At 42.2% G+C, this 14453-nt stretch overlaps 1 protein-coding gene across 1 annotated transcript in view; it reads right to left on the reverse strand.

Annotated features, from left to right (window-relative positions):
* kirrel3b (kirre like nephrin family adhesion molecule 3b) overlaps positions 1-14453 on the reverse strand; it is a 194159-nt gene that overhangs the window by 165422 nt on the left and 14284 nt on the right. Inside the window, exons 3-4 of the mRNA XM_037775070.1 lie at positions 7143-7223; positions 6339-7027 (exon numbers count right to left, since the gene is read on the reverse strand). Coding sequence (XP_037630998.1) covers positions 6339-6459 — 121 coding nt within the window. The 5' untranslated portion in view covers positions 6460-7027; positions 7143-7223. The remainder of the gene's footprint in view (positions 1-6338; positions 7028-7142; positions 7224-14453) is intronic.

Genomic DNA, 14453 nt, shown 5'->3' on the forward strand with positions numbered 1-14453 from the left:
CAGTTTTAAAGGTAAAGTGAAGATAAACGCATCATATGAAACTAGAAAAGCTAAAAAAAGCTTCAAAGGGGTCCCTTGACCACTGACCCGGGTCCCCACGAGTCTCCCCTTTACAAACATGCCCACTTTATGAAAAATCTCATGCAGTTTGGGGCAACTCATAGTCAAGTCAGCACACTGACAGCTGTTGTTTAAAATATACATTTTCATAAAGCAAGCATATTTGTCCACTTCCATGTTGACAAAAGTATTAAATACTTGACAAATCTCGCTTAAGGTACATTTTAAACGGATAAAAAATGTGCAATTAATTTGCAATTAATCATGATTAACTATGGACAATCATGCGATTAATCGTGATTAAATATTTGAATCGATTAACAGCCCTAGTGCATACACAAGGAATTTGATTCTGTTTTTATGCATCTCTCTGGATGTACTTCCACAGAAATAGAAAATAACTGCTAGGAACAAGGACAACAAAGCTGGACAAATAACGAAAGGATAACATGCAAAAATGGCAATGGATCTTTTTTTTTTTTTTTTACCATTTTGTATTTTCAACATTTTGTTTGTTTGCAAAATGTGTGAACGAAAGGTGAAAAAAAAAACATTTTCATCCGCATAACCTTGTGTTCTTGTTTTTGCTCACCTGTTTCCATGACAGATGTTGACTCAAGCACAATGGTGTCACCTATGCACGGTAAACAAGGTGCACTTTATTTCTAAAAACGCATCTAACAATAGCAGAGCTCTGTGTTCATGGATCTTTTTCCGTGTTTCGAATGTGGGGGTGCGAGTGTCTTTTTCTCAACTCGATGCTTCTGTACAGTATAACTCCCGGAACAGGTAAAAAAAAAAAAATGAAATCCACCCATCCCTGTGGTGAGAACTATCATTCAGTTAAAAAACATGGGGGAAATGATATCTGAAGGCTGAATGTGAAACAAAAACATTTAAGTTGAACATTTTCTCGGCATGAATGTCTTGAACAAAAGTCTTATTAATGCCTCAGATTTGCCAAGCAGGGTTCTGACAAGAAAGGAACAAACTTTGTATTGTTCCACTGTTTGAACCCACCTTGTAGAGCATTTGTGTTCTACAGATCCCAGTAGCGAGTTAAAAATGTATATCTATCAAATCCTCGGCTAGATAGAGACAGGATTAGCGCAGGAGAGATACAGCCGAGCTAAAAACACCAACATCTTTCTTTTAGCCCCGCTGTGCCGATGCTTTGTCCTCTCCAAGGAAAAATAACACAGTATGATCCACCACTACTCTACTCACAGCACCCCCACAGCCGAACACACACACACACACACAGCAGTGCCGACTTTAGTTGCTTTGCTTGTTGTTTCGTGTGCATTAAACTGCAATTTAGAAGCCATTAATCCATCCCATAATCTGTCACCAAATAAAATCCTGACTAGGGTTAGAGAGGGCTTCCGCACAATTCCCTAAATTAAACCGCTTTCTTAAACGCTTCTTTAAAACTGTCAAGCTCCAACTATCTCTCCTCCTGTCATCGTCCAAGGATAAAGTCTCAGGTGGATGGAGATGCAACAATGAAGAAGGAAGACGTGCAGCTGCTAACGCTGCCTTCGCAGGTGACCCAGTGATCACAACAGCATCTGGTTGAATTACTTAACACTGCCGTCCAACAGACATGTAATCCGGGATAATGCCCTTTTGCTGAGTGCTCCAATCTGGATAAATTCATCCCGGAGGAATGAGATCCAGCAGCAGAGTTTCAGAGAGAGAGGGGATGAGGGGCTTGGGGGTTGATTGGTTGGTACTAAAGAAAACTGTTGGGACTGGGGAGAGACTCTTCTAGATGGATAATGAAGCCCAACAGTAAACAGCTTGATTTTGTTGACTGGCTGACTGACGGCATGAGAGGAAGCAGATCATTGCCTGGTTTTCCAAGAACACTCCAAACTAATCATATTCCTTCCCTGGCTGACCTGAATCCTGACAGACTCCAAATGAGGCTTTCATCCAAACTGCAGTCACCGGATGTAAACTTACATTCTGCATTTTTATCTTGTGAAACATTTGGAAGGCTGTGTTCTTACATGAACACATGCCCGTCTCTATGTTTATTGATTTATTGATATATTAATTTATCTCGTGTTTCATCAACCAAATAAAAGTCGTCGCCAAAACGGATTTTTCTTGGAAAATAGCATCTCGCCTTAATGCCACAACCGCTGCCAAACATTGGGACTTACAAGTCCCAGATGTCCAGCGGCAGCCTCTTAGATTATTTATTCATATGTTTACTTATTACCATAAATATCCAACAGGGCACTCGGCTCAGAGGGATTACAGGGGGCTTAATCTATCGTGGCACAGAAATGAGCAGGGGTCACAGCGGCTGAGGTGACTTAAGCTGGCTAGCCTTGATGGGACATGTAGCACAAACAAGAAAACAAACTACATGCCACTGGGCCTCATCATGGACCGATGGCGTCATCTGTCACTCACTGGGTTTGTATGGCATAATCCAGACTGGGTTAGAATTACTCAAGCCAACTGTCATGTATTGTGAGGGTAAGTCATAGGAACAGGACAAGGACACTTTCTTACCAGGCGTATTATTTGTCCCTGGGACTCCCATCAGAATACAGACAAATTGAATCTGCATTCTGGAGTTGTTAGTTATTTGTGTTGAAATTATGACTGCTGGAATGGCGAGGCTTATGACAACATGCAAGAAAAATGAATATTGGTTTTAGCATTCGGATAGAATGGATAAATGACAAATCAATTAATTACCTCTGAGTCATTATGGTCATAATCCGCGCATAAGACAGCAGTGCGTCTTGCTTACAAATAACTATTCATAATAATGAGGCTGAAAATTGGTATTTATGTTTGTTGTGCGACGTAATGGGCTGTATTTCTTTCTCTTTTTTCTTTCCCTTTGGGGAAGTGAGAATGATTTCTCAGTCTATAAAAAATCCACACATCCAGACATGACATTGGAAAGACATTTAATTATACTTTGGTTGAAAAATATGTATCAAAGCCTGCCGCCCATGAAAAGCGGATTTGGAGTCGTCAGTCAGCAGTTAATAGACAGCAGTAAATGAAATAGGGGATGTTGGGGGTGCTAAGACTTGCTCTCCAGGACTAAGAAACAGCTTAGTCTGGCTGGGTGGTGAAATCAGGGGGTTGTGACACGATATATGAGGGGGCGGGAGATAATGAAGGCGATTGGGAGGAGGGAAGGGGCAGGAGATTTTTTAAGAAGATTGAGATTTCACTCCTGTGTGCAGCAGCACTGCCCCTAGTGGGCAAACCTTGAGTCAAGGATAGCCCATCAAGATTTAACTTCCCTGAGAAAGTGGACCAAAAACCCAGTGGGCCAAGACAGTTTGCATATGAATTTTCACAAGGTGTCATTCACAGAAAGAAAAACAGAGAAAAGAAAGACACGGAGGCAGAGGGAGAGAGGGACTGAGCCCATACACTTAACATTGACAATGTGTGATTTTTCTCTAGCATAATTTCTTCAGAGCCCGGCACATCCAGCACAAGACTATACTTAAACTGCCCCTCCTCCACCGGGACATCATGCTCTCACATATTTCACCCTCTCCCTGACAGAGGCTTCTCAATCACACTGCATCTCACAGCAAAAGAATAGAAATTAAGAAAACAGAAGGAGAGAGGGACGGTAAGTCAGAGAGAGAGAGAGAGGGGGGAAATGTGCGGTTGCGAGGTGAGGAGGGAAAACAAGAGCCGAGTGAAGAATGTGTGCGACGATGGACACCGTATAGATTGGATGGGAGGAGGAGGAATGGGGAGGAGGAGGTGTTGCGAGGAGATGGACGAGGTCCTGGACAAGTTTGGCCTGAGGTGAATGTGTTCCTGGAGACTGTCTCCCAGATCCTCCTGACTGGTGCTGTGTCATCTGTCACTGGCAGGAGAGGTGACAGCGAAAGAAAAGGTGCCCTAGATGCAGTAACAGCACAGTCAGGAGCATCTCGAAGCAGCAGCTTTCCTTCTCCTCAGTCTCCCTCTCCCTGGATCATTTATTTCTCAAAGTTGAGAGAGAAAAAAAAAAGTGCCTCTGCATATGGACCGACTCTTCCCTCTTGCTCATTTCCACGCTCTCTTTCTTTCTGTGTCGCTCTCTCGCAGGATAGCTGCGTCTAACTATATGACTACTATGGCCACCGCTCCCCTCTGTCCCCCTGTTCATAAAAACAAGATTGTTTTCCGCAGCTTTCTGCTGACACCGGCTCGGCACATAAACAGAGCCGTAATTTGTACAACAACAGTAAGCTACAGGGAAGCACTTTTTCTCCCTCCCCAGAGGCATGCATAGAGAAGGTATGGTTGTTATCCCCTGTTTACCTGGCAGGGGAAGAAGTGTTTTATATTATGGTAATAACCAGCGGTGCTGAAATGCACAGCAATCCCCATCTCATTCCAGTTGTAGCAATCGCCTCATTCCAGCTGCTACTATCTCAGATACGGTGTTAGTTGTTCCTAGAACTGGGGCTAAGCCTGTGATGGTATGTGAATGAAAATGTGAAGGTGACAGAATAAAAAGTCCAAAACAAAGTGTGCTGCATGCCAATAAATCAACTCCCTCTCTGCAGTTTTAATGTATAATAAAACTAGGACGTTATTCATGCTATAAACTTGCAAGGGATGGAAAAACAGGACAGTAGAGATACAGCAGAAGTCAGTTGTGGATGCATAACTTAGCAGATGCTTTACAGAGTGGAGGAGAGGAGACTAATGACTGATCATGTATTTGTGCATCGCAGTAAGCACAGATGGTACAGAGAGATTTGACGATGAAATCAGGGGGAGAGAATACAGCAAAGCAGCAACGTCGGGGACAGTTACTGCGTCTACAGTAGCGTGTCTGATGGACTATAACTGCCCCGTAACGAAGGCCATGACCTGCTGCAGAGAGAAAGCCTCCATTGCCTTGACTCTGTCCAATCTGTGGGTGGACAGCTTGTGTAACTGTCCCAGGTCAAACAGTCATAAAGAAAAACAGACAGTACAGATGACTCTCTCTCTGGAGGGGATCTACGCCTGTTAAAGAGCAGGGAATTAGAAGCTTCATCACTCCAGTCAGTTTCAAATCATTCTGTCCTGATATTATTATTTTATCCCTGTTTTGAACATGAAAAATGAGCCAGCAGAAAAAAGTATAATCACAGCAAATTGTTGTTTTTGATGACTGTTTTTTTTCTGTGTGATAGGCCATAAATCAACATGTGGAACAGCTGAATTCAGTGCTAAAAATGTGTTTACCGAGTTTCTTTATGTTGTTGTGCTACCGACTTTATGCTGTCAATTTCAACACAACATGTCAACAAAGTGAGATCTCACATCGGACATTTTGCCTTCTCCGTGCAAAAGGTCACTTCTCTTTCTGGAAGACTTAACACGCACCCATTTCAACACACTATTCATTCACACAGCGTCCTCCTTGGAATGCAGTCCAACGCGACGGGGTCATACTTTGAAAAGAGGTGGCGGCTGCGTCACTGACCCTGACCCCGCGGAGCGTAAAACAGGCAGCTCGTTGTGGGCCGGGCGTGACACTAGGAGCTGATAAACACCCACTGTCTGATTCAGCCCTGCGTGCGTCCGTATATCACAGAGACACCACAGAGGTAGAGGTCTGCTGTACTTTACTCAACCTCTATTGTTTTCCAAAGACAACCACCTGGTGGCAAGCCGGGGAAACAACTAATCCATCCTCATTCAGTCCACAAACAGACTGTCTAGGAATAAAAATAACAGCCGATACTGTCCAAAGGGCTGGAGTTGCCAAGCTGTACTCATGAGTCTGCCTTCTAAAGCACTTCGCCGTTAACTTTTTTCTCTCTCTTTTCTTTTGGGCAGACCCCCCGTAGTTGGACTCAACGGGGAAGGGCTGTCAGTTCAAAACAATGTGACTCAGGGGGTGAACGCTTGACTGAACTGGCCTGGGGTTCAAGAGAGGGCTTTGTTTGTGTGTGTCAATGTGTGTGACGGGAATATAAAGCCTGCATAGGAAGTATTTAACTTGTCTGGTCGGAAGGCTACGATGAACTACCGATGGAGAAAAGTGCAGGGTACAACTATTCGCAGCTCCGCAACCCCCAGGACAGTCACAAAGACTTTTTTCCTCTAATTTCTCTTTTGGCATCAGACGTAACAGTGCACACAGGAGTGCTCTATTAAAAGCACTTAAACACACAGATGGTCATACATCACAGCGAGATGAATTCAGAGAGACACCGTTCACCAGCCAGCAAGTCACACAGCAGTCACAAGCACGCGAGATGGGATGAATTAGCAACTTAATGTGGAAAACATACCATGTCCGGAGCTCCACAGGATCAGAAGGACCCAAGGGATCATGACTGTGGAGTGGAGAGGGCAAAACCTACGAAAAACAGTGGGCGAGTGTGAAATTGGAGTTGGCAGGAACAAACACATGCACGAGATGAGACAGTGCTCCTCTGTGCTGCTGGGAGGGGGGACGGATGCTACAGTCCCTCAGTGGTGTCTCCTTTTACCAGTGGAAGCTGGTAGTCTGTCTTCAGTCCTTCTCTTCTTCTTCTTCTTCTGCTGATTCTTCCTCTTCTCTGCGCGCCTCTCTTTCCCGTCTGTGTCACTCTTCAGAGTTGTCGGTGGTCAGCTCTGCCTCGCACGTGAGCTTGTAGACTTTCTGTGTCTTCGCTGACGACTCTGAGCATAAACACGCTCACTCTTTCTCTCTCGCTCGCACGGTTTCTCGCTGCCCATCCATTCTCAGTCTCTTCAGCCCTCACTTGGCCCCCCCCCTCCTTCTCTCTCATGCTCTCTCTCTCTCTCTCTCCCTTGCTCCACCACTCACGTAGCAGACACAGTTAGGGGATAGAGAGAGACTCCTCCCTCCCTCCATCCTCTCTCTCTCTCTCTCTATCTCTCTCTCTCTGTCTCTCTGCCTCTCAGCCTGGCTGTCTGGGTGGCTGTGGCTGAGTGTGAGGCTGGGAGACTCGGGTCCTCACTCTGGGAATGAGAGCTGCCATGGGAGAAACAGAAAGAGTGCAGTTCCAATTAGAATGAGAATAGGAGCGACTTGGCCTCTATAGCTACAAATAACACAGACATCCACAAAACAAAAAGTGTAGTCTCACCCCTCCTCCCAGTCAAGACCCCCTGCCTTTTTTGGATTCTGTGGACGGCATCGAATTTTTGGAAGCCGTGAGCCGCCTTCCCTGAGAATGGATAAAGACCACATTAGCATTCAGGACTATAGCTGTAGTATTCATTAGTATCCAATTCTTTTTATCAGGGGTGAATTAGATACACAGTCACTCACTCAAGGAGCCATGATGCAAGACGTCATAAAGTGCTCAAGTGCATTGCATGCTTACTAACAAGTTCTCCTGGTTATGCATGTTAAATATTTAAAAAGGGGCATATGTTCCAGGCCAGTCCAAGTATAAAAGAGTGCCCTACATGTCTTGTACTATAAAAACACCATGCACCATGCTCTACTGTATATCATGGAAACTAAAGGGTTTAAAGGGTAGACATTTCTTATTTAATGTAATACTTTATACACACCAATTTATACTTTGCACCTCAAATTAACATGTGTTGAATTTGCTCCCTCAAATAATTATAAATAAATACTTTATCTTTTTTTCCGACAGATGAATAGAATGACATTTTTGAAACATTAGTAAATTAAGTCTCGGGTTGCTATGGCTACAGGTGGAACCCCCTAATTTTTTGTGTTCTTGCCTAACTATGTGTGACATCTACACTCACCGGCCACTTTATTAGGCACACCTGTTCAATTGCTTGTTAACACATATAGCTAATCAGCCAATCACACGGCAGCAACTCAATGCATTTAGGCATCTAGACGTGGTGAAGACGACTTGCTGAAGTTCAAACCGAGCATCAGAATGGGGAAGAAAGGGGATTTAAGTGACTTTGAACGTGGCATGGTTGTTGGTGCCAGACGGGCTGGTCTGAGTATTTAAAAAACTGCTGATCTACTGGGATTTTCACGCACAACCATCTCTAGGGTTTACAGAGAATGGTCCGAAAAAGAGAAAATATCCATTGAGCGGCAGTCGTGTGGACGGAAATGCCTTGTTGATGTCAGAGGTCCGAGGAGAAAAGGCAGAGTGGTTGGAGATGATAGAAAGGCAACACTAACTCAAATAACCACTTGTTACAACCAAGGTATGCAGAATACCATCTCTGAACGCACAACACGTCGAACCTTGAAGCAGATGGGCTACAGCAGCAGAAGACCACCTGGTACTAGCAAGGTGTACCTAATAAAGTGGCCGGTGAGTGTATATTTGAGTGGTAATCTAGTTTACAACAACTTTGCAGTTTCATAAGGAACTTTTGAGAATCTTTACTTTTTTGTTATTATTTTTATACTATTATCATTGTTGTGATTATTATTATTATTAGGGCCCGAGCCGCGACAACGTTGGGCCGCGAGGACCCTATTGAAACTGAAGGAATTATTATTATAATTAGTTATTCATTACATTTTCCTCTTTTCACCTTTTGGTAGTTTCCATATCTTCCTTTAAAGCATGTTTTATCCATGCTAGCTGCATGGCTCTAAGCATTGCAATGTTGGTCTATCGGCCGATCCACCACTTTCGTCCAGACTAAAATATCTCAATAATGGATTGCGATGAAATTTTCTCCAGACATTCATATTACCCAGAGGATGAATTCTACTGACTTTGGTGAATCCCTAACTTTTTCTCTAGTGCCACTATGAGGTCTACATTTGTGGTTTTACTTTTACATGGATTACCATGAAATTTGGCTCAGACATTTCTTAAAGCTGGGATATAGAAACCAGCAAGAGTAAGCTAGATTTTTAAAAGTATCCAACAGACAAACACCAGCCCCTCTCTTCAGGCCTCCAAAGCCACCCCCCAAAAACACATGAAAGCGCATTGCCCGACTACAGCTGGAGGGCAACTACATGAGAGAGCGTCGGGAAGAGGAGCTCAGTGCATCATTGTCATTACTAACCATATCCAGCTACCTCATGTCTCATTCACAAGTAAGGAAAACACCTAACAATATCATAATGAGCGTAAACAAACATGGCTGTGGAAGACTCTGGTGATGTGCAATGAATGCACTGGCAGAGTGCAGACAGGTAGGCCATCCAATCGGGCTTATTACAGGCCTACGACAGCCACGGATACTTGATGTTTATATCTTTCTTTCTGTCAGAGCATTTGATTTATTGATTGCTGTCGTGATGTCAAGAAATTTTCAACAAATATAACAAAAAATGCTTCTTAAATAAATGACTTACACCAGTTTAACTTTTGATGTAGCACCATCATCAGGTCAAAAATTCAATTTTTTCAGCACTTTGGTTTATGACCAAATACCTGCAAAACTAATGACGTTTCCATCAGCCTCAGCTGTACGTTTTGCTTAGTGCAAATTATCAAATGTTTAACCAACTACACTAAATAGGCGACAATAATGAACATCATACCTGTTAAGCATCAGAATTTTAGCATTACCATTGTGAGCATGTTATCATGCTGACGTTAGGATTTAGCTCAAAGCACCATTTGCTGTACCTACAGCCTCACAGACCTGCTGGCGTGGCACTAGACTCTAGTTTGGTTGTTATTAGGGCTGTATATTGGCAAGAATCCGGCGATACGATACGTATCATGATACAGGGGTTACGATTCAGTATATTGCGATATATTGCGAAACTGAAAGAAAGGCGCTATATTGTGATTTTTTTTATCTAATTTTAGATTTGCATAAAATCTTAGTAAAAAGTTAAAAAAAGTTATTTTCTTCATGCAAACAGAAAGGGGGGATCTGCATTTGCATTCATGACAGTCCCTGTACTACTTTGAGAGGGCACATACAGTGGAGGAAATAAGTATTTGATCCCTTGCCGATTTTGTAAGTTTGCCCACTTACAAAGAAAAGAACGGTCTATAATTTTAATGGTAGGTTTATTTTAACAGTGAGAGACAGAATATAAAAAATCCAGAAAATCACATCATATAAAAGTTATAAATTGATTTGTATTTTATTGTGGGAAATAAGTATTTGATCCCCTAGCAACCAGCAAGAATTCTGGCCCCCACAGACCGGTTAGATTAGTCCTCTCGCTTTAAGAAAGTACTCTGAATCTCAACTCATAACCTGTATAAAAGACAACTGTCTCAACTCATTACCTGTATAAAAGACACCTGTCCACAATCAGATTCCAACCTCTCCACCATGGGCACGACCAAAGGGCTGTCTAAGGACGTCAAGGACAAGATTGTAGACCTGCACAAGACTGGAATGGGCTACAAGACCATCAGCAAGCAGCTTGGTGAGAAGGAGACAACTGTTGGTGCCATTATTCGGAAATGAAAGAAACACAAAATGACCATCAATCGCCCTCGGTCTGGGGCTCCACGCAAGATTTCGTCTTGTGGGGTAACGATGATCATGAGAAAGGTGAGGGATCAGCCCAGAACTACAGGGGAGGAACTTCTTAATGATCTCAAGACAGCTGGGACCACAATCGACAAGAAAACCATTGGTAACACACTACGCCGTAATGGTTTAAAATCCTGCAGCGCCCGCAAGGTCCCCCTGCTCAAGAAGGCACATGTACAGGCCCGTCTGTTTGCCAATGAACACCTGAATGATTCAGAGAAGGCTTGGGAGAAGGTGATGTGGTCATATGAGACCAAAATCAAGCTCTTTGGCATCAACTCGACTCGCCGTGTTTGGAGGAAGAGAAATGCTGACTATAACCTCAAGAACACCATCCCCACTGTCAAGCATGGAGGTGGAAACATAATGTTTTGGGGGTGTTTCTATGCTAAAGGGACAGGACGACTTCACCGCATCGAAGGGAGGATGGACGGGGCCATGTACCGTGAAATGTTGGGCGACAACCTCCTTCCCTCAACCAGGACACTGAAAATGGGTCGTGGATTGGTCTTCCAGCACGACAATAACCCAAAATATACGGCCGAGGCAACAAAGGAGTGGCTCAAGAAGAAGCACATTAAGGTCATGGAGTGGTCTAGCCAGTCTTCGGACCTTAATTCCATAGAAAATCTGTGGAGGGAGCTGAAGCTTCGAGTTGCCAAGCGACAGCCTCGAAACTTTAAGGATTTGGAGATGATCTGCAAAGAGGAGTGGACCAAAATCCCCCCTGAGATGTGCACAAACCTGGTGACCAACTACAAGAAACGTCTGACCTCTGTGCTTGCCAACAACGTTTCTCCACCAAGTACTGAGTCATGTTTTGCTAGGGGATCAAATACTTACTTCCCACAATCAAATGCAAATCAATTTATAACTTTTATATGATGTGATTTTCTGGATTTTTTTTTTATATTCTGTCTCTCACTGTTAAAATACACCTACCATTAAAATTATAGACCGTTCTTTTCTTTGTCAGTGGGCAAACTTACAAAATCGGCAAGGGATCAAGTACTTATTTCCTCCACTGTATGTTGTGCCCTGAATAGGGGAATATTTGTATTGAGGCTCGTGACACGATGCCTACTCTCTGGCAGTCTCATGAGAATGAGGCACCGTAGTCGCGAGCTTCCCCTTCAGGCCTCGGCAGGTATCACTAATCAATCTCAGAACAGACTTAATAGGTAGATCACAGATGGACAGGAAGATAGGACATATTCTGACATTTAGAGAGGTTTTAACCAAAATAATGTTTTTAAAGTGTTTTTAATCTTTTTAAAAAGACTGTTTCGAACACTCAAACCTTTTAAATGTTTTTAACCCTTCATGGATTTCAGTTGTTTTTATGACCCATTTCACAATTAATTAATCTTTTATGTCACTATAACTGTTTTTATTACTCAAAGTTATTTATAGCTGATCAGCTTTCCTCATATAATATTCTACCTATCACACATACACTGAGAGGGGACATATCTTTGCAAAGGAAATAAATTATTGTCTGAGTTAATCGTTGCATGTAACCTATTAATTAAAAATGTATAGTGTTTTTTTGAGAATAGATACAGTATCACAATACATAATATTGTGATACTCAATATTTTGATATTTTCTTACAGCCCTAGTTGTTATTATAACCATTTTTTCTTATTATTATTATTAATTGCAATGCTATTTTAATTTTTTGTTTTAGACATAGGCAAATCATATATAGGTCATACCTAAATTTCTTTTACTAATAATCTGGAACAGATAAAGCCTCTTAGATTAGTGGCAAAATATCTTGAAGAGCAAACAGCACAGTCCCCGTTTGACCCTCCCCTCTTTCTAGACATCGTTGGACCTCGGTGGCTTCATATCCAGAATTTAGAAAAAAATATCTATAATTATCTCTTTCTTATAAATGATTGACATTCAAATCTGGACTGGAGGGAAATACCCTCTATTAATAAAAGATGGACATTAATGCCTCAGATCCGAGGTCTGATAATGACACAGTAAGCACTGCACGGGGGCCTCATCTACGTCATATCAATTTAATCCATCCCTTTGACTTCCTAATCTAATCAAAGGGCCAGAGGATGGCAGGTGGTCTTTTCATCAGTGCAACTAACAGCTACACACAAAAACAACCCCACTGCGGCCGAACCAGAGGATAACAGATTTGCATTCTGCCTAAGAACATGATGAGTAGGGGCAAAGAATAACAATGGAGCTTATGTGCTTGAAGGTTGAGCAATGAGGGTAAACGAGGCAAACAAATTTGTACGTCTACAACCCGCAATCCTCTACTTGGTATAATAAACCCTTAACCTTGATTACATTTTTGCTTTAATATCTGACATTTTTGGACACATTCAGGGACGATGAGCTGAACTGAAGTCCTCTTGTTTGTCTTGTCATCAATATTAAATGAGATCAAAATCCTATAATACTGAGGTTAAACCTCATCCGGACTAATTTTGAGGTGTAATATCGAGAAAGAGTTCACTCAAAAGTTCTCCACTTTGTTAGCTGAAGCCTGCTTCTCATTGTAATTCCATTTACACATAACAGATACCTGTAACAACACCAGCGTTTACAGCCTGAAGTGTAAGTGCCAAATTCCTCCACCAGTCTGAGAAACCAAACATAGGAAAAAAAAAGACAAAAAACCCCAGCAAGAACGACATGTTTTGTGTTATAATGTCCTTACACAGGCAGAGGGGAAACATTAGGAGATGTGAAGTCTAGAAAAGGGCTCATACACTGTTAAACCCGCAGTGCACCCACAGGGGGCATAATCTTAAATGACTCGGGAGACAGGGAACTCTACTTCTCAGAGTTTAAGAGCCTCTTTATACCAGCTATGACCATAATCCAGTCAAAAAGACATGCTCAGAAGAAAGTAAAAGTGAGCTTAAACAAGATAAGGATATAACATTAAACGGTCAGTGCTGCCTGTAAATCACCCATTCTCTCAACTGCAGGTCATCTCTACAAGATGTTCTAGATCATTCTGTCCTGAACTGATCATGTATTTAACATAGTTTATGTGTGCTTCATATGTATTCATAAGAAAAGCTGCTATTGTAAGGATGCTCTCCCCTCATATCAATAACTGATGACAGTATTGATGACAGTATTTTACCAATGGGTATTTCTTAGTTTGGAGCTTCCATCAACTAGAATTCAATCACCATGTGTGTTAAAAACTAGCGAAGTACATTCATATGGTGTCTGCTTGGGTATTCCACTGTCATCATCACGGTTGATCACATTCGGTAGATACAAAATACTATAACTTCCTTCCCACATACACTTTTCCCTTGGCATAAATGGCCAAACTTAATCCACGACTGACATTTATTGGCAAACTGCCTGAATGCATCTTAAATGGATTTGAGGAATGTCTCGCGAACAGACTTCTAATTAAATAATCAAAAAGACATTAGACCAAATATAAAAATGTTTGACTTTAAAAGAGTACATTAGCAGTGCAGTCCTTTGACATTGTCTGACTCAAGAATGTTTTTTAAAAGTATCAAAATTGATGCAGCAGACAGAGATATCTTTTTTATTCCACACATTCTTCTTCCTTGTCAAAGCCAAGGCTTATTGAATTTTTCATGACATGACAATAAATGTGTTTCTAATGACTTCATATATTTGTTTCTGTTTAAAGTAGTGCTAAAATATGATTTTAAATACCAATGTATTGGGGTCCTTAGGGACCCCAGTCAAAAGCACCCAATTGCAACCTATGCAGTTTTAACAGATAACATGTTTGCCCAAGCCGGTCTCACTCCCAACTTGTCAAATACTGCCAATTGGACCCCTCGGCATCGGATATACAGAGGCACCCTTTAGCGACAGTATGTGACGAACCGGGCTTTCAACTAACTCTAATGTACACCCACCCACGGCATTATGCAATGGTCGGAGCAAGTGGCGTAGTATTAAGAGCGCGAGTTCACTCAGGGTGGGTGGGAAGGTTGGTGGATGGGTCA

Source organism: Sebastes umbrosus, chromosome 7 (assembly GCF_015220745.1).
Source record: "Sebastes umbrosus isolate fSebUmb1 chromosome 7, fSebUmb1.pri, whole genome shotgun sequence".
Taxonomy (NCBI): Eukaryota; Metazoa; Chordata; class Actinopteri; order Perciformes; family Sebastidae; genus Sebastes; species Sebastes umbrosus.